General features: G+C 41.8%; 1 protein-coding gene across 1 annotated transcript in view; it reads right to left on the bottom strand.

Moving 5' to 3' along the window:
• The window catches only part of PARVA (parvin alpha), a 63,124-nt gene extending 38,441 nt beyond the window's left edge, over positions 1 to 24,683 (bottom strand). Inside the window, exon 1 of the mRNA XM_048307090.1 lies at positions 24,395 to 24,683. Coding sequence (XP_048163047.1) covers positions 24,395 to 24,530 — 136 coding nt within the window. The 5' untranslated portion in view covers positions 24,531 to 24,683. The remainder of the gene's footprint in view (positions 1 to 24,394) is intronic.
• Positions 24,684 to 25,684: the final 1,001 nt, after the last annotated feature.

Raw genomic sequence — 25,684 nt, 5'->3', positions numbered from 1 at the left:
AAAAAGGGGAATTCCAACTAGATCTAGGTGGCAAATGCAAGAAAATTAGACTACTGAAAAAATAAAATACCACTGACATGACCCAGTTCACCTATAACTGACAAATGGCTAAAAATATGTTGACAAGAACCTGAGGAATTCCAGCTCTCCCAGAATGTTACCATTATTTGCAATGCACCTTGCAAAGTCCAAGTGTTCCTAAACACAGGCAGGCCCATTGCCTTTTTCCCTAAACACACAGGAGAAAGAGAATGATGTTATACCTATAAATACACACACTTTTTTTATGCCTCATATCATAAACAAAATCTTTACTACAACCATACATGCACACAAAATCGGATCATTTGGAACACTCAATAATACAGCCTCTCTCTCCTAACAAGCCAGCCTCATTCCTTGCCATTAAATCAAGACACATTCAGGTCTAAAACCTTCACCTGGAGCCAGACTTCTTGACTTGCTATGTGCTGACATTTTAAACTGAATGCTGGAATAACTCTCCTCTCATTTTCTAAGCTATGCTGGATCAAAATCTAAACATCAGCAACGCTACTGAAAATACAGAAACAACTTCAAAGTCAACAGAATCTCAGCAGCATAAAACCAGTATGCAGATCAGACTTAGATCATAACTCCTGCAGATTTCTCTCGCGGCACAAAAATATTACTCAGCAAAAGGCAACACAATTGATTAGCAGTGTTTACTCAGTGCTATGTCATTATTTCTCAAGTGGAAAAACTACAGTGTACCGACTTTCAGGGATGCACTAAACTGGCTCAAAGTTTGTGCAGGAGCAAGAGGAAAAACCCCTTGATTTATAGACCTGCACATTAACAAGTGCCTCTTTCTTGTTACCCTCTCTCTGCCTTCCATTTAGCGTTCCTGTTACTGGAGTTGGATTTCCTCTAGGCCTGGGCCCTATTCAGTGACTGCATTACTACCCCAATTCCACTTGAGATTCCATTTCCAGAATCCTGCCAAGCTGGCAATATGGTTCCTGAGAGACTACTTTCCCTGACATGCAGTAAGCTATTTATTGACACACCACTGTTCCCATTCAGTTCTGCACCTAAGCACTGAACTGGATAGCAGTTCCATATGTTGGATCTGTTACACTTCTCTGGAAAATTATATTACTTTGGGTAAATAAAAAGCTAAGAGCAGCAGGAAAAATATCATAAAAATGCAGCCGAATTTGTTTCATCCTGCCTCCATCAGCAAATTTGGTCTATGACCTCTGTATATGAGTCATGCAAGTGCTTTAAAACTTGCAGTGATTTATATTTTCAGGATAGGAAGTTCAAGGCTTATATTTCTGCTCCCCAACCATACATTATTTTCTTTATACACAATTTCTTGATAATTATCTATGAACTAAAATATATAGGCATCTTATTTTCCTACTTTGTGGTGCGCATTAACCAAAACCATTCATCTCAACAACCAGTCTCTGGGTTCTTGGCAGAGGAGAGCTGAATGTGTAGGTTATTCCTGGAACCACACTAGGCTGATGCTCTCATCATAGTTTTAGTCATGGAAACAGGCTTCTACCAAGGCAGGCATTGTTTGTTAAAAAGGAAATTCCCAGAATATCTGTCAGAAAAAAGGAGTAGTAGGACACCACTTAAAAATGTAATATTTGCATGGGGCTGTTCATCAGAAGGCTTTAGTCTGTTCTACAAATCAAGTGATGCTTTTTGGAGCTTTGGGCTTGTGTCCTGCTGAGAAACCACTCTCTGTATTCACAGTCCCTCTGCAGCACAGCTTCACTCCTTGAGACTTACCTTTATAAAAGAGCAACAAGTTACCTTCAAGCTTTGAAGAGAACTAGCAAAAGAGCTGACCAGTTTCTCTAAGCATTATTAGCAGGGCTTTTGGATCCACAAACCTGTTTTTCCTGTGGTCTGTTTGGCGTTTACCATAACACTTGCAAGGTTACGAGGAATGGAGGAACGTCTCACTGCCTTGAAAGGGACAATTTGTTTCCTTTGTGATTCAGGCCCATAAGAACCACAATGCAGCCCTGGCCACATCTGTGTTGACTTTACCATGTAGGGACCAACTCTGAATTGCTGCACTGGTGAGCTGCCACTGATTAAGCACTCTTTGCCTCATTCCTGTAAAATTTAACAGAGTCCCTTCATTGAATAAAGGTGTAAAAATCTGTCTTCACAGATAAATTCTTTGGGTCTCTGGGTCTTCAGCACTTGCCTCTGTAGGATATTTTATGACAGCAAAAGCAAAGTGTTTAGCTCATCAGTCTGAGGAGTTTGTGTGGCACTGGTGTTTATCCTGTTCGCTCTCTTGGACCGGTCCTGCCCAGGCAATGAAAACTTTTTCATCTTATTTCTCTAGAGTATTAAGAGAGATCAATAACTCTGCTTTATCTAATGGAAAATCTCTGGGGTCTTGTGAATCATGTTTTGGCAGCTTTATTTAGATGGAAATCTGTGCTCATCCCTGGGAAGTCTTGCTTTAAAACAATTTTCTGTAACATTCAGACTTCAGTTGATCTTTCAAATAATTTCTAGTCTGAATGAGTTAAAACACAGGTGAAGTTTCCCTGCTGAATGATCAGCTCAAGCACAAAACCTGACCTGACAGATCTGGATCAGTTTTAGAAGTCGGCTGCAAAATGTTACATCAGTGAGCAAGTTAATCCTAATCCAGGACCTGAAAGCTTCTGTTTTTCTTCAAATATTTCCATTTTCATTAGTACTACAGGGCATGTCAGGCGAATCCTGCCCTTTGTTACTTGTGCAGCCCGATTGTAATTAAGCTAACAAGCCTGCTGTAGTACAGGATGGTGTCCAAACCCTTTTCATAGCTGTGGTTGCTCAGGAAGAAGAAAGCAAACCCTTAATTTGTCACTGAGGTAAGCATTTATCAACTGTGGGCACAAAGGAAGGTCAACACATCTCTGCTGTTTCAGAACTACAATGGCACTTTAAGCCTCCTGATACCACTTTGATGCAGACAATGGTCATTATCACTATTTCATGAATATGAAAACAGACACAAAGAAAAAAAAAGAGAATTTGCATGCAGCCTCAGAACAGAACAAGATTAGTGCTCAAGGGCTGCTGGCTCCCAGGCACAGGCTCAGAGCACTTCAGCAGCAGTTCCCCACACACATCACTCTCACCCACATCCCTCCCCTCTCACCCACTTTCCTGATTAAAGCTGGTCACCTCCTCCTCAACACTACTCTCACCTTGTCCATCTCCCCTTCCAAGGCCCGTGTTTGTTACCAGCATTCCAACCTCCCACTCTGGTGCTGCTCCTGCCACTTCCTCCCAACGGCTTTCCCCTTCTCCACCCTACAGCTGCAGGCATGGAGCCAGAGCTGTTATGTCCAAGTGATCTTGTTTTCCAGATCCCATGGATAGGTAAATGATGAAAAACAGCGCCCATGTTGCCAATCTAATTTATCCTATTTTGAATGCAGGTATTAAAAATATGAAAATTATTATTGACTCTCTCTTGTCCCACTTAGTGGCACCTTAGACTGACTGTTTGAACTTTGCCTTAGAAATCTGTTTTCCAATGTTAACTGCTGATTTTACATGACATCCTAGATTGAGTATTTCTCACCATAATCTCCAGCCTTCTCTGTTCTCTGTAAAACATTTCTTCCTGTCAATTTCTGAAAAGTCTTTAAACAATATTAGGAAGAGAATCTGATAGTCTACGCTTCTAGAAACCGGTGTAGGCAGAACCAAGTTTAAAAGCACTGCATAGGCAAAAGAAACTATTTCCTGGATCAATCAAAGCTTAGTGCAAGAAAGGGAAGATGTTGCCTTTAACAGTCAAAGGAATCTACCACCTTGTGAAAGGGCACCAGGCAGCCCAGCCGTGCTGAAGAACAAACAGAGGTTGCCAGTGCCTGGCCCCTCGCACGGCAAACCTGTTGGTTTATAATTACAGCTCCCTGCCCTGCCAGGGCAGGGGAAAGGCCAGGCCAGAGCCGTGCCCCACCACAGCAGCACCTGCATGCAAATGCGGCAGTATCAGCTTAGGGGCTCCGAAGGGAACCACTTGCCATAAGTAAATGCACTTTGACAGCAGCTCCTAATAAGAGGAAGGAAATGAGTGAGAGAAAGAAAAGTGATAGGAGACAAAAGGACTTTATAAACCAGGGCTTTATTGCTTTCATTTGTAGCATTTTCCCTTTGTTCTGTTGAGCCCTCCAATTCCAGATACTAAACAAAGGAGATACCTGTCTAAAAAAGTTTATTTCAACCTGAAACTGACTTGTAAGATGCTTCACTAATTCAACAGCCCATTATCAGGAGTAACAATGAGCTACCTCTAATTAATTTGGTGCAGCCTTTGCTTCTGATACCAATCAAATCAATATTAATGGAGAGTTTGTGCTCTCTCATTACAGCACAAAATGGGTACCAATCTTCTCATGAAGACTTTTGGACCATAAACTGTGTTTGAGGTCAGCGTAGTTGGCTTCTTCCCACACCCTTTTTTTTTCAACCAGGATGGAAAAACATATATAATGATGTGCTATTTAGTACCTGGATAAAAATCTACATTCAGGCTGTCCTACACTGAAAGACTGAAACCAGTTCAATATGAAGAAATCTCAGTCTAAGAAAATAAAGATTTTAGTAGCTCGCAGAGCTCAAATTAAACACTTAAATAGGTAACATTAGATATTTCTCATGCTGCCTCACATTTCTCTATTTATTTTTATCTGCAGGATCAGGCGCGTTAGAGAGGGAGGCCTGGTAAGAATTGCCTCAGCCATCATTCTTGGTTACTTACATCTGTGGTCAATTTTCCACACTTTCTTCCATAAAAGGTAAACGAGGCACTGTACTTGCAACAGGATAATCTAAACAATATGAACAATGTTACTGTTGAAGACCATCTGGCTCATCAAGCACAGCTCCAGACTTTTAACTCCTTGAATAAAGTGCGGAACCCCGCAGTGTATTTTTTTTTTCCCCCAAAATTCATTTTTAAAATGGTAAAAGTAGAGGTCCTGGAATCATGAGGGATTCAGGCAGGGAGAAAATTCAGTTTCTGGTTTTATCCTTTCTGTATCTTATGTATGTTGCAATCCAGGCTACAGACAAACACTCAGACGTCAAATTTTTCTACAAAAAAAAGCCCTCCGTGCATAACTGGTATGTGTGGGGTTGGCGTTTCAGAGGAGAGACAAGAGGGTTAAGTATTTCATAATTCACTTCAACCTAATGGCCTGATTCTACCACTTCTTAAAAGGTAATAAAAGTCAAAGAAGGGTCACCAGGAATTAGAGGAAAATCGGGGGGAGGGATAAGGGTGAATGCGACCAAAGAAGGCTTTTGCTAATTGTACACACAATTTCTTATCTGTAGACAAATTAACAAGTGGCTGGTCCCTGGGAGAAAAATGTTAAAGCAGCGTAGGAACAAAATAACCTGGAAGAGGGCAAGCCAGTAGGGAGAAAGCAGTGATCCCGAAAGTCCAAAGAGCAAAGGAAGCACTGGAGCTGGCTGTGCTCTGGGCTCCAGAAGCCGGACCAAGCGTCTGTGCCTCAGTTTCCCCACCCACCCATTGCCAGGGGAATGGCAGCCCAGGGGAGCAGTGCCAGGATTCACCTCAGCTCCGCAAGGCGCTCTGGAATACAGAACGGCAGCAAGCTCATGGCTTACAGCAGGACAGCTCCACAGACATACAGGAGTTAAATATTCTTACTCCTCTAAAAGGCTACAGACTTCAAAACACACTTGTTTTTCAACTGAGCAACAGAAAGAATTGGATTTTGTCACGGGTCTTTGTTCAGTCTTCGCTCAGCTCTGTGATCTCTCAATTCTGTGATTTCTGTGCACTGAGCGGGTTAAAAAGCCCCGCAAGCGTTGGCTGTAACAGGACAGGGTTTTGGTCCTCAAGAGGGTTGTTATCCTCCAAAGAAGTTTTAATGGCATTATAAAAAAGAAAACAAAACAAAACAATAAAAACATCCAAAATAAAACCAAAAAACCCACAACCAACTGGTTGTTGAAATACTTCAATGCTTTTTATTTAATTTCTAAAAATATTTTTGGAAAGGAAAGCAAAGAAAATGAATTAGAGCATAGTTGGATTTTTTCTTTTTGTGTAAACATGAAAATTAATTCTCATATTCAGCGGTTCCTTGCTTTAAATTCTGCATCTTGCTTTAACTAGAAACATCACCCTATCTGGTTTCTAGGTAGAGCACACACAGGGCTGAACCTTCCCCTACAGTAAGTTCTTCCAGCCACTCCCAAAAACATGTGCCCACAACCCTTTTTCAAAGTCTACTCTAATTTAGATCTAATTTTCATTGAAGCTATTATATCATAAGCCCACTGCAATATGTACTGACATACATATGCTGAATTCTTAGCTTACAAAATCATTTTAACATGCAAGAAGGACTTTCTAAAAATTATTTTAAAGAAATAGTTTTTAATATATGCTCATGACTCATCAACTGAAAAAAAAGCAATGTTACAGTAAGCAAGATAGGTCAGGCAGTTTTATGATTAATGGGGTCAAAAAGTTAGAATTCATTTTTAAAACTTTGGTTGCTCACACTGAAACAATTAACCCTATCTACTGAGCACCAAGCCCCAAAAAACAATGCAAAATTTCAGAAAGAAGCAATACTGTGTTACAAAACACTTTTGATGTGTGTTCCTCCACTTCAAAAACAGAGCAAAAGATTTCACCCATTTATCAAGAGATTTTCTGGGTGTAACTCTTCCAAAACAAATTTGGCTTTGAAGTATGAGATGTTAGAGTACAATGTGTAAAGTAGGCATGCCCTAATGGCTATTTTGCTGCAAAAGCATCCTGTTTTCTGCTGTACCGAATGAAAGTCCCTTTCCTCCTACTTAAGCTAATATTAGGACCTGAAAGATGAAAACAGAAGTCATTTGATCAACAAGGAATCTGCTGCCGAAACCTCCCGTACGTTAATGACAACAGCAGTTACAAAAGCGTCTGCCAATTATACTGTAGCTCTGAGAAAAATCATTCCTTTAAATTTATTTTGCTGCTAACTCGACTGAGTGCTCATGAGAGCGAGCATCAAATGCACTGTAAGCAGCTCCTGGATTTTAATTAAGAGCATTCCACAGGAATAATGCTAACACTTGCTGAGTGATAAACATATAAGCACTAATACTGTTCTGCAAAGCCTTAAATTACACGCTCCAGTATGTTGGATTTAAATCCTAGAAGACACTGGCACCAATTGCTGGGATTACAACTTTCAATTAAACCTAGAACTAAATTACTGGATTTCAAACCATTTCTTTAAGCCACACCTGTCTGCTAAGCATTATACCACATTCACACTTAATAACCCTTAACATTTTTCATCAAGAAAGCTCAAAAGTTCTTCCAAATTTAATCCTCATCACCGCTCCATTTCACACATCTGGAAACTGAGGCACACAATAGTTAAATATCCCAAGCTAACACAGGAACCTGTGCCATGGCCACTGCTTTTGAAAGGGGCAACTGCACCTTGCTCCCAAACTTGTTGATCGTTCTCACTCCCACATGATCATCATCTCTTGTGCCAGTATTCCCATGGCCTTATGGTAAATTATGCCAGGGAAGAGCTTCAGATTAAAACTGAGGGGTAAAAGGAATGACATGCATACAAATTAACACACCTGAGTCTGTAGCCATTATTTATGAGGCACCTCTAGGTGGGCACCTTTCCAGACTTGGTAACTTGACTCAGCACAACAGAAGTCTACAGCTGCCTTTGAAAACCTCAGTCATGTTTCCATCTAATTGAAAAGTGATAAAAAAAGAAAGAAAAAAACCAAAATTATTTTTCCTCCTGATTCACGACTGCTCTCTATTTGAAAACGTGGTTCATTGCTTTTCTAAATAATGTTAGACTTACTCAGACTAAATCTCACCAAGAAGCATTTGGCCAACTTCATATGAATTTCATATAGCAAAATACTCAAACTTTCTTAAAACCAAACGTCCATACTCTTGTCCACACCACAGCTGAAGAGCTGCAGGGATGCTGTGCATGGTGGAAAACTGTGACACAGGGGAGAGCTCTGCACCTGCACTTCCACACCCAGAGTGCTGTGCCCAGTTCTGGGCTCTCCAGTGCAAGAGACACGTGGAGTTTCTGCAGAGAGTCCAGTGAAGGGCCACAAAGGTGCTTAGTGACCTGGAGCATCTCTCATGAGACCTAAAGTCCCAAAGCTCTGGTGCACTCAGTGATTCTCCAACTCAGAAATGCTCAGAAGGTTTGACTATTGAGAGAACTGGAGAACAGGAGCACAGAACAGGACAAAGAATCGACTCAGCCATGTGTACCCTCAACTACTCTCTACATGCACAGACATCAAAAACTAATTCAAATTAAAGAAATCTAAGCCACATGCATATACACAAACACCTCACTCCTTTCCTGCACTCCTACAAAGAGTTAGATTCCTTTAGTATCCTGGTAAAAAGTAGTCTATTGCACAAATATGCTCTGGGCATAAGATCTGTCACTGATCAAAATTATTGAGAATGATTCTTTTATCTAATGTTTGATATATTTCATTAAGTACATTGAAATTCTTGTACACACCAGGAAGTAAACGGCCTGAGTATTTTGAGAAGTGTGAAACTAACATGTATCACTTCTGAGGAAAAAAATGATCCTCTCCTTTTCTAGCAGTTGTCATTACAAAAGCAGGTAGTTGCTGCAGATGAAATCCCTGAAACTGCACATTCTGGTCCATACTCTGTAGTAACTGCTTCGAAGCAAAAATAAAAACGCTTGGGTTGCTGCTTCTTGTGCAAAGTTTCCATGTCAGTAACAACAATGTATGTAACGCTTCTAAAGCCTGATGAACTCAGGAGGACTCTGCTAAACATAAAATCCCTTACAGTGCCTGGATGAAACAACTCAAGTAAACTGCTGCAGCTGCTTGTACCGTCTCTAGGTTTTGGCATTCATTATTTAAGTTCAGTGGAAACTGTTCAGCCTTGAAGTAGACTGACTCATGCACTTTAACTTCCAATTTCCTGCAAACAATCCATTAGTTTTTGGCAAGTTTCATAGGGCACAGTACTTCCCTGAAAAGGGCAGCTCCCAAACTCTTCTGATTTCAACAGCGTTTTTTGAGTTTGATGAAAGTAGAATTTGTACTCGTGCCCTTACAAAACTGAGTGTGATCCCCACCTGAAAATGTCTGACACACTTACCAAAGGTACATGAATGACTTTGCTCAGAAAGATTCTCTCCAAATGTACTTGTTGGGACAAATCCTACTGGGCTGTACTATATGGGCATTTCTCAGAGAACACGAACTGACTTTAGACATGCACTGTCAAGTTTTACCTGACAAGGAAAGCAAAAAAAATATTTTCATACTACCTACACTTCCCCCAAAAGTACCCTACCTACTCCTACACTTCTCTGGTTTTATAGCAGCTGAAATGAGCTACTTGATAAGTAAATGCTAATTCTGTCATTTGTAACTACAATGGTTTTAAAATTTATCATTCCCTTCAAATATTTTTTGTCCCCAAGTGGTATCTGAAATATGTCAGTAACTCAGAATGGAAAATAACTGTGGTATCTCGATCACCACCAGTTGGTAACTGTAGATAAATGTGGTCTAGTAAACAGTGACTAGTAAAATAATTCTTCTTCCATCCCCAGGATGCAATTATTTAAAAATGAGAAAAGAGATGAAAGCATCAACATAAGTACATGTGCATACAGCTTTCAAAGTACTCAGTGGGATTCCAAATCTCCAGTTCAGCTGACACGGTAGAAGAGCTTTCCACATTAAAATTATTTTTTTTAATCTGTGCACCTTGCAGAGTGTGGTGCTGGAATCTTGTGTTTATCCACACTCTAAAAAAGCTACAGTAAACAGCAGCACAGATTTTCTCACCTCAGCATATCAAATCTCCATCTACACAAGGCAATCATAAATAAGTTGCACAGTTCTGTAGTTTTCATGTTCATTCAGGTCCTTAGCCCTCTCTCCAGGTACTGTCAGCAAGCACAATTTATTAACTGAGATCTGCAAAATACTCCACTCTTCACAAGAATTGACCCAATCTCATCCCAATGACTTCACTTAAGTGATACAACCACCAAATGGGCAGTGGCCACTAGGGGAAAGTTCACATGCAACAAACTAAACAAGAGGGTCTAGTGGCAAAAAAGTTTACAAAATTTAGAAGCAAACTCCAGGATGTTTTGAAAGGCTTGTTTAAAGTTTTTCAAAATACATTGTGACTACCAGGGGATTACACATTGTGGGAACTTAAGTGGCTATGGCAGTGGAATTAAGCACCTAGACCCACTGTGTATTCGGGTGTTCAAAAGACACCTACCAGCAGCTCTGCAGGTGCCTGCACTCCAGCTGGGAAAGTCCAACAGGTATTTAATTCCCTGCTGCTGTACATGAACACTGACATAAACCTGACTCCAACAGCAGGTGCTTATTTCCCAGCTTCCTTTCCCAAGCTAGACTGGGCACAGGTATTTCCACTATAAATAAGATGTATAAAGATGGCAGACCAAAGTTGTAATTATTTTTTTTTACTTTTTTTTTTTTTTAATTACTGCTGAGGGTACCTTATTTTCTGCATAATTATGTGATGTTTCGTAGCAATGCTAAGTTTGTATTAATTTCTTGGTAGGTGTGTTACTATTCTCCACCTCAGAAAGAACTCCTTCCTACCTTGCTGAAGCCCCTGTATCCCCGAAGACTGGTTAAATGTTCAAACAATTAGCATAATCCTAACCCTTTTCTTTCTTTCTTGTTTTTTTAATAGACTCTCATTTCCTCACTTTTAAATATGTGCAATTTCTTGCAGCTTTACTTAAGGTTCAATCTGACAGACCCATTCCCCCTTCCCACTACAATTCCAAGCCTTAACAGAGAATGTGCCTGATTTAGTCCTTAAGATCTGCTGTACTCTGACATGATCATGTATGCACCTCTTTGAGCACATGAATGGTTTCTTGACTTGTCTCCTTGACTTGCCTCCTTGCATGCTTATTGTTAAGCAGGGAATTAAGTGGTTTGTCAGACTGATCCCAAGTGCTTAGCATCTGAACAGCATGAAGTTTTACTCTGCTGAGTAAGAAAACATTTCCCAGAACTTCATCTCTCTATCCATGCTAACTGCCTACATACAACTCTACTTCCCTGACAAAAGAATAAAATTTACAGACATCCTTATCTCCCTGGGATAAGACATTTTTTAGTGAAACTGGAGACCAATGGTTTGAACCAGGGAAGCAAATGAAGCAGCGCTGGTACACTAGTCATCCAGGGGTTAAGCTAATTTGTTAGTGCCCTTGCTGTTTCTTGCTGTCAGCCACTGTGCATCCACTCTCTAAACTCTGAAAAGAACACTGACCTTTAATCTGTGGTATTAGTTCCTTTGACAAAATGGAAGATTATTTCTTTCTCCCACAAGCCTTCATGCGAAGCTTAGCCAGCTTCCATCTGGTCTGACTAATTAAATGTAAGTTAACATTAAGTTAAGAGCCAGCTCCAGCCCACAGACCTTCTATTCTGCAACAGCAGATTTATTAATTAGCTGAACTATTTGAGTATTTAATACCAATTTTTGATTACTTCTATTTTCTTCGCTGTCTCATGAAAACAGGGAAATGTTTTTGAAGATATATTTGCATGATTTCAGTTCAGAAACACAAAACACCAAGACGTGCTAATAAGATTCTGAGCAGCCATAAACTGTCAGGTTTTTTTCTTCTGTATTTGACATGTTAATAAAATACCATCATAACAGTGTGAAGGATCTGCCTATTATGCACAAGATGTGGAATCACTGGAGCTGTACACTTTAAGCTGGCCCTGACCCACAATCTGGCCCTATATGTACTAAAACTACAACCAGTTGTTGTATTCCTTATTCAGTCAAAACCTTCTTTGACCCTAATGGGCGTTCTGTCTGAATGAAGAACAAAGGGATTAGATCTAATATGGGGAGCTACTAATTAGAATCATGCCCGCAGCTAACTTTTGATAAAATTCATTTGTAAAAATGAAAATACAAAGAATTTACTAAGTCCAAATGGTGCTTTGCACTGTTTTAACATTAACTCTGTGTAGGTCTGGTACCTAATCTATTTCACTGTATTTAACAGTAGATGTTAGAGAAGAAAACTATACACTTTTAAAATAAATAATACAGCAAATTTAGATTTATAAATTTGTTTTAACATCTCACATTACTTTGAGAAAGACTGTTATATCAGGTAAAACATTTTAACCTCTTAACCAAACCTTCTTTCTTTGGGATAGAGGCAAAGATCACATTAAGAAATGCTTTTTCTTCATATATTTATTTAATATAATGCCTGCTACTGTACATAAAGTATATTTAAAACTTGAAACCCCAGGAAATGTCTACCTAGCTCACATACAAAAAAAAAACCCAAACCCAAACAAAAAAAAACCCCAAAGAAATCCGACCAATTAAAAGTCGTTTAATACAAAAACCGAAACTGTATCAAGACATGCATCAGAGAGTTACAAACCAACAAAAACTGTGAATGGCACAAAGCTGTCTAATGGAGCAAGACTAAACACAGAAATGAGGAGACCACAGCTCCCTTCTACTTCTCTGCCTGCAGAAGATCACATGAGTGAATCAATTCACCTTTTCTGCCTCAATTGCCCCAAGCAGATGGTGCAGGGAGAACAAACGTTTTTCCTTTTCTGATCTCACCTTAAAATTCTCAGGTGTTTCAGTCAGATGAAGATGCTCTGTGTAAGGGCAGACTGTTAGGAGCTAATATTATGTTGGAAATAGAAATGGACAAGCAATTCACTTCTAAGAGACTCTGAAATCAAAAATGCTGTTTTACAGGGTGCAAGACCAACAACAGACAAAAAGCATTTCTGATTGTTTATAATATGGGGTTTTCTTATCAATTTATTCTGTTCTCTCATTTTAATGACCTGTTTCAAAAAAAACCAAACCAAAACCAAACCAAAAAACCCAAACCCTTTCTCATTAAGCTTTCAATCTCTGTCCCATCTTCTGCCTAGCTTACTTTACATTTGTGTTCTCACTGTACACACCAACTCTTGTTTATTTCCACAGCTTACCCAGGGAATGCTGTTCTACACAGAATTGTTACCTTTTACCCAGGCAAAAGCAGAATGTCTGATAAAATCCACTGGGGTAACTCCTTCAAAAATGAAATACAAGACCCAAAATGCAATCTAAATGTACTAGTCTGACTCTAAGGCTAGCCACGGTTTTCCTCTAAAGGCCATTAAGATTCAGCCCATTTTCAGAATACCAGACGTGCGCAGAGAACTGCTGAGCTCCATTCTGACACAGCAGTAGCTGATTCCTCTGAACTCATTGCTGGCACTTGGGCTGCTCACGCCAGCTTTCCTCGTGAACTGGAGCCACCTTGTGCCCTACAGAGCACCTGCACCCTGAGGTCTGCTTAGGAAAAACCGAGTTTACATGCTGGCATTTTGTGTATGAGATAACAACTGAAAAATACTTATTCGGCTTCTATATAAATCGTTTCATTTGGGAGTAACTGTTTGAAATCAGTTAAAGATAATTTATTTGTGGGTAACTATTTCAAGTCAGTTAAAAATGAACAAATTAATAAAGCCGCAAATCAACTGGATGCTGATTATTTTTTTCCCAATTCAACCCACCACTGCAATAAGGTTTTACGAGTTATGCAAGACACTAAGTCACTTTGAACACTCGTGGTATAATGAGGAATACCACCACTATTTTCCAGTTTATTATGTGTTCTTATGTATGACTGAGAATTATAACAAAGCAGTGACAAGAATGCAAGACCATGAGCTGCTCTGCTGCATGTTTTACTTTGCAGTGAAACACTGAAGTCTCTTCCTCTGCAGTAATGAATTTGAGTGCACAGCATAAAAATGTTTAAAAATGCTGCAGTTCAGATTTGGCCTCTAGCCATAAAATTCAAATCCAGATTTCAAACATGCCTAAATTCAGAGTTGAATTTTTTTGGTCTCATTATAAAATAGGGGTCACATGAATCAAATAGGTCTGGACATACTTCCAGAGGCTACTGGGGCAAATTCTGACTCAGGGCCAAATCTACCATAGTCATGTTCTTTTGTTCTGACAGGATCAATATCAAATGTGTTGAGGGTACTGAGCCAATAGATATCTCCTTTCCTTCCCAAAGCAAGAGTGGTGTTCTTTATTCCAAGCACGTAGGACAGATGTGACCGCACCTTCTAATAAAATTAATACTTATCATTTAAACACATGAGACCTGACATTTCTTCTTAAGCCTGAAAGCATAGGCCACAAAAAACCCCAAACAAACCACAAAATCCAACCCCCTGAACTACATAGTTACAACAAAAAGTGTTCTGACCTTTTACCATTCTTCTTCTTCATGCACTCTGACGACAAGTTAGGCATATCATCTTTTGAATTCAGCTCTGCAATACATTATACTGCATTTACTCTGAGCACTCTGACACTCTGACATTATCATTATCTTCTTTTGTGCCCGACAGCAACTGCAGCTCCTATAATGCCATTATTGTAATTAAGAACAATCTGAACCATTGACAGCATTGCCTCGTTTGCTCTAGAATCCCTTGTGCATTAGTGTTCTTCTAAACCAATATTTCTCTATTAATAGTTTGCTACTTTAGAACTGCCTACGGTTAAAAAAAAAAAAATTAGGCCTCAGCCTAACTCAATGGCCAAAGAAAAAACTTGCTAAGAAAAAAATTAATGAAAGGCTGTGCACTGGCAAACCGTTACACTCTTCCTTACACTTGCTGAAAATGGATTCACACCCTGCCAACCTATTCAGGCCGTTACCCAGGTGAGGAAGCTAATTTTGGCTTCCTTCAAAAGGACCACCTGTACAGATACAAAAGAAAACATCTCTTCTCCCACTAAATGTACCCAAAGTACTTCTCTGTCTAAACTCTCCCTTTCATTAATCCAGCTCACAGTTGGATAAGCAGGGCACGGCAATTCAGACATTCTTGTCTGGGAAATTCTGACGTAAACTCCCAGCCCTGCAGCACACGTGCTGTGTAGGCTGCCTGCACCCCATCCATCTGTTTGCTAAGGGTGACACCTGCCTGTCCCTGAGCCAGGAATGTGGTCAGCCACAGCCCTGTGATCACCTAACACCCAGCCTTTCCCTACTGTAATTCCAGGGAAACAATCCACCGTGGGCTAAAGAACTGCAGGTGCAACTGGCAGGACAGGACTGACACATTAACATGGACCTCTTAGAATCCACAAAGCCCACGGCCAGGCCATCAGAAGCAACTTCAGTTTTTCCTCTGCAATAAATGAGAAGCTGGAGTACCAAGTCCTAACAGAAAAGAACCCAGCAATCATTACGTGCATGCTGTCGGAAAAGGGAGCATCGCTGGTCACATGGAGTTTTATGTATTTTTAGTAGATGTGAACACAGGAAAGCACCCTATGAAAATGACCAAAGAAACGTGGCCAGTGGAAAAGAGCTGGTATCTCCCAAGGCGATTTAGATAGATGTAGTGGCAGAGTTTTTTTTCTTGTGAACACATATCCCATTAAAAAATTATGAACCTTATGCTAAAGGAACATTCAGGAAATTATAATGTTTAGGCTACTTTTGGAATTTTTTATTCTTTCAAAGCTTCTGCAGTATGAGATTGTATTTTCATGTCTGGGACATCACTCTACCACACCCTTCAGTCTCTGCCCAGAGCTGAGGAAGGGGAACAGTGCTCAGTGACAACTGTTGCATCCCCTCTCCTCCTAAAGTCCCTTTTTTCAAGTGGGATTTCATAGGTTTCACTATGAATAAAGGCTAATATCACCCATCACTGGGTCAGTGCTACAGACTGCTCTACCACTCCACTGGAAGGGTAAAGAAAAGGAGCAGCTCTATGCTAAGCAGGAATCAGAGAAGCCAGGAGGACTTAACCATGACTACAACTACCAAGAATGACTCACAGAAATTCACACTCCAGGTGTTTTCTTTCACAAAAATAATTATCTAAGAAAAACGTATTGTCAACCATGGTACGCTATGTGCTGCTTGACACAAAGATGAATAAGAAGTCAGGAAGAGAAGTGCAAAGACTAAAAGGAAAGCAGTTTTGCTAAGTCATGACTTATGTCCTCTCTAATTTTGTATTAAAGCCACATAAATGATAAGAACATTTCATAGCACCACATGCAATTATTTCACATGGACTACTACAAAACTGAAAGGAAACCAGAGCATTTGGGAGACTGTAGAGCCTTGTTATTCAACCGTGCAATTCTTTAATATTTTGAGTAAGATCACTGCTTGATGAACAGTGGCACAGTCTAGAGCCAGGTGCAGGATTTGGGTGAACAGATGGTGGCTAATCTTCCTAATACTGCTCTGCGAGTACAACTCACTCTTGACCAGTCACATCCCTGGTTTTTTTCTGGCCCTTGGCTTTCTCTGGCCTGAGCACAGCTTTTCAAGGGGTAGTTGCAGAGTAGGCTAAAGATTCACAAAAGGCTGTTGATCTGATTTTGCTTTTGGTCCAAGATATCTTTTGTTTCTATTTCAGTTTGGTCACTAAAGTGAATTAACTCACTGGGGCACTCAACACACACATACACACCCAATTCCAACAGGGACAAAGGTATTCAAGCCAAATAATGTTATTTATTAGTAAGTATTAGCACACCAAACAGAAAATGCATGATGATACATGCAGAGAGCACAGCTCTGAGTGCTTTGCTACTCAGTGCTCCAACTACAGCCACACACTCCAAAGCAGCACAGGAACTACTACGGGCTGGAGAAGGCACACAGAACACACGGAGAGCAAGCTACGCCTTCAGCCCCACCCCAGCCCCACATTTGGAAGAGCTGCAAGTGAAAATGTGAAGCACTGGAAAACATCCTGCCTTCCAGCTCATCCTCCCTCACAAAAAAACGAAACCACACGGCTTCCAGCACAGCACTGACTGCACCACCTCAGTGGCAACTGTCCTTCCAGGATCATCTCCTTTTGGGTTGGCTGCAGTTTAGCTGATAAAACAGCTTAGGGATACAACATTATATTTGAATAGGAACTGGTGTGGGGAGGAGAAGGAAGAGGAAAGAAGAAGCAGATGGAAAAGCAACACAATTTTAGGTATACCTCAACCACTGGTTTTTTGAAGTTTCATTTCACAAAGAACTGTGTCCCTACAACTGCTGATTTCACCTTCAGCAACACCAGCATTTTGCTGAAAAAGACTGCAGAACTCTGGATTAAGTTATTAGGAAGCACTTGATCTTGGATACAGTGACATAACAAATAAACTGGACTGTCCTTAATCTCTGTGAGAAAGGCAGAGAGCCCAGTATTAAAGTATTTGGTCTGCTGGGAGGGCATCATTCAATGGTTGTGAAAGGCATTAAGAAAGAAAAATTAGGATACATCCCAGAGATCCTGTCCAAGGGAGATTTCCAGAAGCACAGACCTGTACTTACAGGAAGCTGCCTTTAAGGTGAGGGGTTTCAAAGATGTAGAGCCCACAAGCAGTAATCAAATCCAGTAAGAACTTTTCTCTCAGCCAGAATCTTGGTCCCTAGTCTTCTCTTACCTTCAGGGCAGATTCCTTCAAATGCTACAGGAAACATCAGAGTTCTAAAACCCCAGATTCTCTTGACAGCACACTCACTTCACTAAGGATGAAAACTTCATCCTCAGTTGAGTATCTCATATTTATTCTACAGCTTTACTTGGTTATATCCACATTCACTCTGCAAAGTGGATACGTGCTTTTATGAGGATGATATAAGGGAATGCATGTTTTAAATCTGGAGATGTAAAGAAAAAATTAGCACTGAAACAAAGGTGCATCAGTCTGAGCTGGTCTCTAGCTGGTTTGTTTTTTTTTTCTTTTCCATGGCTTCATCCTGTAATCTGAAAGCACTGGAGGCTCTTCAACCACTTGTTCAGTGCATGGTTAGTTTTAGCTGAAACCTCAGCTCAGAACACGAAGGAATTATTTAAATAGGAAAAACTCAGGAAATAAAAGGCATACTTCTGCAGCAGCTGACTTCCCCACGTAATTTAGGCTGCTTTTGCAAGTCAAATGCAAAGACGGAGTTCAGTGACTCTATTGCTGTCATGCAGGTAGTCAGAAAACAGTAGAATTCATGGCTGTTTTGGGTCAGAATAAGAGCTCAAAGCCCAAGGCCCTGGTCCCTGGTATAAATGCCTTCTTTACAATACAAACAGGGAAGGGCAAACCAACAGAATTTTGTATAAGTTTTGTAACAGCTTCATAATCCTAACAGATGCCACAAAAAGTATTTTATGATTTCTGAACACAAAATGTCTGTGAAGGCCTACATGATTCATAAGTAGGCCACTGGAGACACTGGAGATTTTGTGCATTTACGATCCACCCAGACCCACTTTTAGCCCCCACCCCCCACTCCCTTTAAAAAACATTTCTGGCATCCAAAGCATCCCACAGCAATAAGTTTCAGAAATTAATCATGCACAGCCTGGCTCTGTGCATGCAGGGGTCCTCCGGCCTCCAGTGAGACAGCGCCACAGGCTCCTTTGCCTCATCTCTGACACAGATGAGGTTGGCAGTGCTGTGCCTTGTCAATACTGTCAGCACACTTCCATATCCTGTGTGATCTAACCCCTTTGCACCTGCTAGGAGGCACTCGCAGAAAGCAGGCAGGGATACACTCGGCTCTACCATGATAACTCTGGATATTGACTCAATAAGCTGTCTGGCAAAAAAGCTGCACCTGGGACTCACACGTTCCTGCAGATTTGATTGCTGTAGGTGAAACACATGGACCAAGCATAACTGGACTGGTTGAAACAATAAACTTTTTAGAATAATTTTAGGATTATCTTTTACTTTTGAGATTCAGAAACGCATTCACAATATTTTCATGCCTTCGCCTGAACCAACTGGAGCCAGAGGCTATTAAAAAGAAGGGGGGTAAAAAAATGCTCCACCCCGGCAGAGCTCGGCTCGACAGATGCCGAACAGCATCAAGCAGGGCGGAGCTGTCATCTACATTTGTGCCCGGGAGCTGCATCTGCAGGGCGATCGCCATCCCATCTTGAGCAACAGTTGGGTGTTCAGCTACGCTTTCAGAGGCAATTATCTTCCTTCCCACCGAGCAATCCCTTCCTCCGCTGCCACACAGGCCTCCCCAGACATCCCCTGACAATTCGGCTTCAAAGCACGCAAACAAAACCCCCGTGCTGTCCTCCTGAGGAGTTCCTCTCCCACTGCAGATGTGCTCAGAAGGCTTGAAGCAGTGAAATGACAACAAACAAAGCAAGTGGACCTCCCCTGTATTTTTCTGGTTTTCCACGTTCCTTCCACAGAACAGAAGTATTTTATCTGCTTAACAGAACTTGCTCTAAGGCAATAATTACTTCAGTGGTGATGCTAACAGGTTCTGTCCAGCAGCAGCTCTGCAGCTGTCTTTAATGCGCCTGTGGCAGTACACCAGGGACACAGAAATATAGGGAAAAGATTATAAGCACATTCCAGTTGCTGTGCAGTGAGGTTCGTGGTAAAACACGTTCATGTCAGACAGCAAAACCGGCTGTTCAGCTACTCTGATGGCACTAGAAGGCCGAGGGGTGATGTACTGATAAGCTGCAGTGAAAGACAGAATGTGAAAAATATTGGTAAGAGTGACAATAAAGCCTTTCGCATGTCTTCCTTTTCGCAAGAGACACCACATGCCATCTCCTAAACACCAGTATGAAATTAGCATCCAGTGGTTCATTTTCATGCTACATTTTAATGCTACACATTAGCAAATATGATGGTAGGACACAGATCAGTTCTTCCCGCTTATGCTTTAAAATACCGCATCAGGGGAGAGCAGAAGAGAAGAAAAGCCTGCAGAGTGTTTCAGCCAGCCTAGAACCTCTCACACAAGAAACAGACAAGCACAAACATCTACTGACATAAAAACTAGTCATGTGCGTTAGTTGTGCAGTAAGTTGCAGAAACAGGTCCAAAGAAAATGAGTCAATTAAATATTAGCAGAACACTTCTTGTATACCATGAAATAGATTTATTTCATATAGGAAAAGGCCCAGAGCAAGACCAAGGCATGATCTTTCTGTCAGTGAGTCACACAGCAAAACATTTTACTCAGGGATTCCAGAAAGACAAACATTTTACTTAAAACACCTGAAAAGCTTTCATCACCCTACATTTACTGTTACGTTGTATTCTTAGATTTTTCCAATTTCATATTATTACATAAAATGCATGAAGTAAAGATTAAGAAAGTTAAGGTTATTATCAAAAACCACCAGAATCTACAGTATTTTACACTGTTAACATACTCTTCCCTGAGGCACTCAGAGAATACTGCCTACTGTGACCCCACATAAGAAAATTAAATCAAAACAAGACATACAACACAAAAAGAAGAAATATCCTAAGTGGAGAATGGCAGAAAATTCATTCTTTCTCCTGCACATCAACCCCAAATAAACTAAAGAGCAGTGAAATTATTAAAATTTATGTCACATCAATTGGGAAACTGACTGAGCCCATACAATTGCTCTCCACCAAATTCACGAGTCCAAGCTGTCTGTTTCCCATCTGCTCCTCTGCAATTTAAGCAATTCTGAACTTCACTCTCTGTTCCCAAATGTGTCACAGATTTATTAGCATGTCAGGGGCCAATTCTTTACATTCTCCACTAAGGTAAGCTATTAGGGGGAGCAAATTTTCTGTGTTTATAATTGCCAGCCCAGGAAAATTAAAGGAGGACAATCACACATGACCTTACTAAACCCACCATGAAAAATTCATTAGATAACACAACCCCCCCCACACACAGTTACTTTTTTTAAAAGGCCATTCTGTTCTCTTCTTACATGTGTTTAAAGACAAGTTTAGTACACAGTACAGACTACTACAAGGAGCTTACAAAAAATCTAATTTGTGTGGGGTTTTTTTGCTAATATGATGAGCTCCACCATACATCTGAACCCCTGACAGATAAGGACTGGGATCCTTCTCTAGCATATATGCGGTGGCCCAATCTTTAAATGCCTTTCAGCAATGAAGGGGGATGGAACCTTACTAAAATCTACAAATAACTTTTGCACACCACAGTTCAGTCTGCAGACAGGCCATCAAATATTCTAGTATTAGTTCACAATTCTCTCACCACCTAAAAAGCTGATTTAATTAATTCCAAACATACTTAATAATTTGGAATTTTGCTACCTTAACAGAACATATACACCATTTAAAGATGCAGCTTTAAATGGAAGGGAAGACTGAAGTACAATGTTCTCATCCTTGAATTACACCACTGGCAATGAGAGATTGTAAATGAAAACCAGACTAAGGCTCTACATGACAGATGACAACATAAACAAATCTGAGCTCTAAATTCCAGATTTTATCAAATATTCTCTAATATTTAATCTGTTTCCCATATTATCATATGTCTTCTGGTATGACTAATCCCTGCTTACATCATGTGTGATATCTCAAGTATCTCAGGTTACTCTTTGTTTTGGTCAATAACTCATGCTGTTATATTAGAGAATTCATTTCACTTCTCTAGACTGCCCTCACCTCTACCACTGGTGGACCTCTTACCATCGCCAAGAACATTGAAATTCATAAGCTAAGGTTTGCTATATTTTTTTTTATATATTTATACATATATATTAATGTCAATACTGAAATCCCATTTTATGTTGTATTATAAACTATTTTTGTGACATCTAAAACTACATAAACTTTACTCTCTTCATAAATCATCTGGATTACTCTTCATCATAATGTCACTTCAGATCCTAAAGGATTTTCATCCTTGGTATGGTGGAGCATTTTGGCAATAGCTCTATTGTTGTAATATATAAAAATGTAATTCTGACAATGATCAAAACGCTTGTTGCTGCCATAAATACAAAACTCACAGATGTGTAATCATGTATCACCTACAACAGTTAACTACACACATAGCAGAGACAGTACTGAAGTGGAACCAGCATCGTCCCTACAAGAGATAAAATATCTTTGCATTATTAAAACCCACCAGTTCTTAGCCCTTGTGGTAAAACACTGGAGTAAATCAGTAAGTTTCTGTCCTCTATGTAGCAGCCGAATTTACACCAACTGAAAGACATGGAAATTTCCAGTTGTCCCTCATTTATCCTGACTTATCCTGAACATTTTCCAATACATCCTTTGTGCTAACAGTTGAATAACCACATGCCCTCCTATGACCAAGACCCATCTCCATAGGAAACCTGCCACAGGTTGGTTAAAGCAGGAAAAAAACCCCAAAGAACAGAGCCTGGATGAACAAGCAATCTGACCTCTGAAATTCCCAGCTAGGCTTTAAAAACACCTGGAGCTCTACAAAAAAAAAAATCAGCACAGCTTAAGACAGAACCTATGTGTGCCACAGCCAGCAAGGAAGAATGCTCGTTAATAGTTTGCAAACTTGTATTTATTTTTAGTAGAGAAAAAATTAGGAAGTAAGAAGAGGACAGGCTTCACAGTAAGGCTGAAGCCATCAGAATGTGTTAAAACCAACAAATCAATAAACAGAAAGATAAGACAGAATACTATCAATCTCACCCCTACATAGACTTCCACCAGAGAAATGTCATAAACACACGCCCAAGTAAAAAGGATACTAAGGTGAATTTAAAACAATACTTGTTTGTCCATCAGTAAATAACAAAGTCCTTACTAAGTTAATAAGTAACCCCAAACTCTCTAAACCATTGTTATTTTTAGACAGAAAACTGGGAAACACAAAAGACAAGGACAATGCAGTTTCAAAATTTCAAATGGCTAGACAATGATAATCTGCAGGTGCAGATTTTAATCAATAAATGTAATACATTAAAGTAATTATAAGAAATATGATTTCACAGAATACATCTTTCTGTAAGATTACAAAGATTGTGGATAAAAGTAACTGCTGCCTCTAACAGTTTGCTGGAGATTTGTTGAGTTCAAACATCTGTCACTAAGGAAAATAGCATTTAATAGTAAAAACAATAATAACAACAATATAATGGACATAACCAAACTGCAACAAATAGGCTCACTTAAAGATCTCTAAACATACCTACAAAATGGACTCATCAAGGAGGAGTTACTAATAGTCACAAATACTCAAGCAGAATAATGTAAAAAACTTGGTAACTAATGACGTTTGTCATTCTTTACTATTTCATCAACATCTGATCCATCTGCAATGACCAGAAAAAGCCAAACAATGCGAGCACAATTGTGCAACATGGATTGAATTGAAAAGCAAGGCCATACATCACGGAATGATGATGTGATAGCTACAGAATGAGGGGCTGTACTCTCCCAAGTTGTGTCATCCTTGTTCACAGCACTGGTGCTACTCTGAAACACAGTGTGCCTGGCTTCAGTGCCCATGAGAAGCAAGGGGCTGCTGAGCACAGTACCCTTCTTCACAATTGCAAGCAATGAATATTGCTTGAAAAACCGTTTTGAAATGACTGATACTTTGGCTCTATTTGCATCACATTTAAATTAAAATCAGCTGCGAAAACGATGGGTGGGCGAGGTTAAATTCCAATTCCCTGTCTCACGGGATTTCATACAGGCATATTCAGCAGGGGGTGAGTATTAATTCACATGTACGGACAAAGACCCAGGCAACATGTTGTACACGTTTGGCGTTCTGTAAAGGTTCATTGTCGCAAGGCTAAAGTCTTTTGCTCAGCACCAGGACAACTGCGTTTCGAGCCCCTGAGGAACGATCACTGCTCTGAACATTACATCAGTCGTGCGCATTACGCAGGTTTCCCCGAGCGCTGTGTGCGGACCCCACCGCACACCAACACAACGCGTTATGAGTCACGGAGAGCTGGAGCACCGGGTTTTTGGATGTCCGCACCGCAACTGCGGAGGCAAAACCTGCTGAGGGAAAATCCCCGTGCGCTCCCAGGCCTGCGGGGCCCGCCTGGCCCGCTGCGGGCAGCGCTCCTTCCCCGGCCGGGCCCGCACAGGGAGCAGCGCTGCCCGGCCCCGCACATGGACCCCGGGAGCGGCCCCGCACACAGGCTCCGCACACAGAGCTCGGGAGCGGCCCCGCACACAGACCCCGCACACAGAGCCCGGGAGCGGCCCCGCACACAGAGCCCGCACACAGAGCCCGGGAGCGGCCCCGGAGCGGCCCCCGCGCGGTGCCGGCGGAGCGGCGGGGCCGGGGCGGCTCCTCCCTCGCCGCTCGCCTGCCCACCCCACCCCGCACGTCCTTCCCCGCCAGCCCCTTCCTCCCGCTCCCCAGAGCCTTTCCTCTCCTCCTGTCTCCTCCCTCCCTCCCCCCCATAGTAAGGTAACTCCCAGGAAATATGCAAACCTGTTAATTTTTACCTTCTTTGGCTTTTTTCCTCCTGGCCAGCGTGCCGCCGAGCTTGCCCAGGAAGGAGTCATCCTTCTTTCTGGAGGGGGGAGATTTCGGGGTGGGGGATTTGGGGGAAGAGGGGGATTTCTGCGGGGACGTTGCCATGCTGGGCCGGTCGCCGCCGGCGCTGGGGGACGGAGCAGACGGGTCCGAGGCCCCGGTGCCGTGGGAGGCTGTTCCCGGCTCTGAACGGAAGCGGAATTATTTCAAGCATTTGAGGCAGCTCCTGCTCCGCTCTCCCGGCTCTCCCGCTCCTTCCCTCCCTCCTCCCGCCCGCCCTCCCGCCGGGGAGGGCCCGCTCCCCTCGCACGGCTCCCGGTAGCCCCCGGGCGGTGCGAGAGCCGCGCTCCGCTGCCGGCTGGGGCACGCACCGCGTGTGGGGGCCCGGCCGTACCCGGGGGCGCGGGGCAGCGCCTCGCCCCGGGCTCCATCCTCCGCCCCTGCGGAGGAGCCAGGCGCTAACTGGGGCTGGGTGGGTAAGTTCCCCAGGGTGGGTGACCACGCAGAAGGGGGCCAGGTAACGTGGGTGCCGAAAGTCAAAGATAGACGTGGACACAGTGTCAGGGCTCACACAGCTCAGTTCGTCCACAGCTACTCCGAGGTGAAGGCCCTGAAGGATAGGAGGGTCCCTGCTGCCAGCAGATGTTTCTACATCCCGTGCTCAGCACTGATAGAAAAATAGAATCGTGGTCAGGGTTGGAAGGGACCTTAAAGATCACCTAGTTCCAACACTGCCATGGGCAGGGACACCTTCAATTAGACTTGATTGTTCAAAACCCCATCCAACCTGGCCTTGAACACTTCCAGGGATGGAGTGTCCAGAGCTTCTCTGGAGAGCTTGTTCCAGAGCCTCATCACCTTCCCAATAAAGAATTTCTTCCTAATATCTTGTCTAAACCTACACTTCTTCAGCTTAAGGCTGTTTCCCCTTGTCCTGTCACTACCTGCCCTTGCAAAAAGTCCCTCTCCAGCTTTCTTGTAACCACCCTTTAGGTACTGGAAGGTGCTAGAAGGTCTCCCTGAAGCATTCTCCAGGCTGAACAACACCAACTTTCTCAGCCTGTCTTCACAGGAGAGGTGCTGCAGCCCTCTGAGCACCTTGGTGGCCTCCTCTGGATGCGCTCCAACAAGTTCATCTCTCTCTTGTGTTGGGGCCCCCAGATCTGGACACACGAAAGAACTCATGAAGTAATAAAGTGTCACTGAATAGTTTGCTGCAAGTTAAAGTTCAAGCTTACTACATACATTTCAGTCTTGAT

This window comes from Corvus hawaiiensis, chromosome 6 (assembly GCF_020740725.1).
Source record: "Corvus hawaiiensis isolate bCorHaw1 chromosome 6, bCorHaw1.pri.cur, whole genome shotgun sequence".
NCBI lineage: Eukaryota > Metazoa > Chordata > Aves > Passeriformes > Corvidae > Corvus > Corvus hawaiiensis.
Note: the sequence above shows the minus strand (reverse complement) of the source record. Positions and strands in the feature narration are given on the sequence as shown.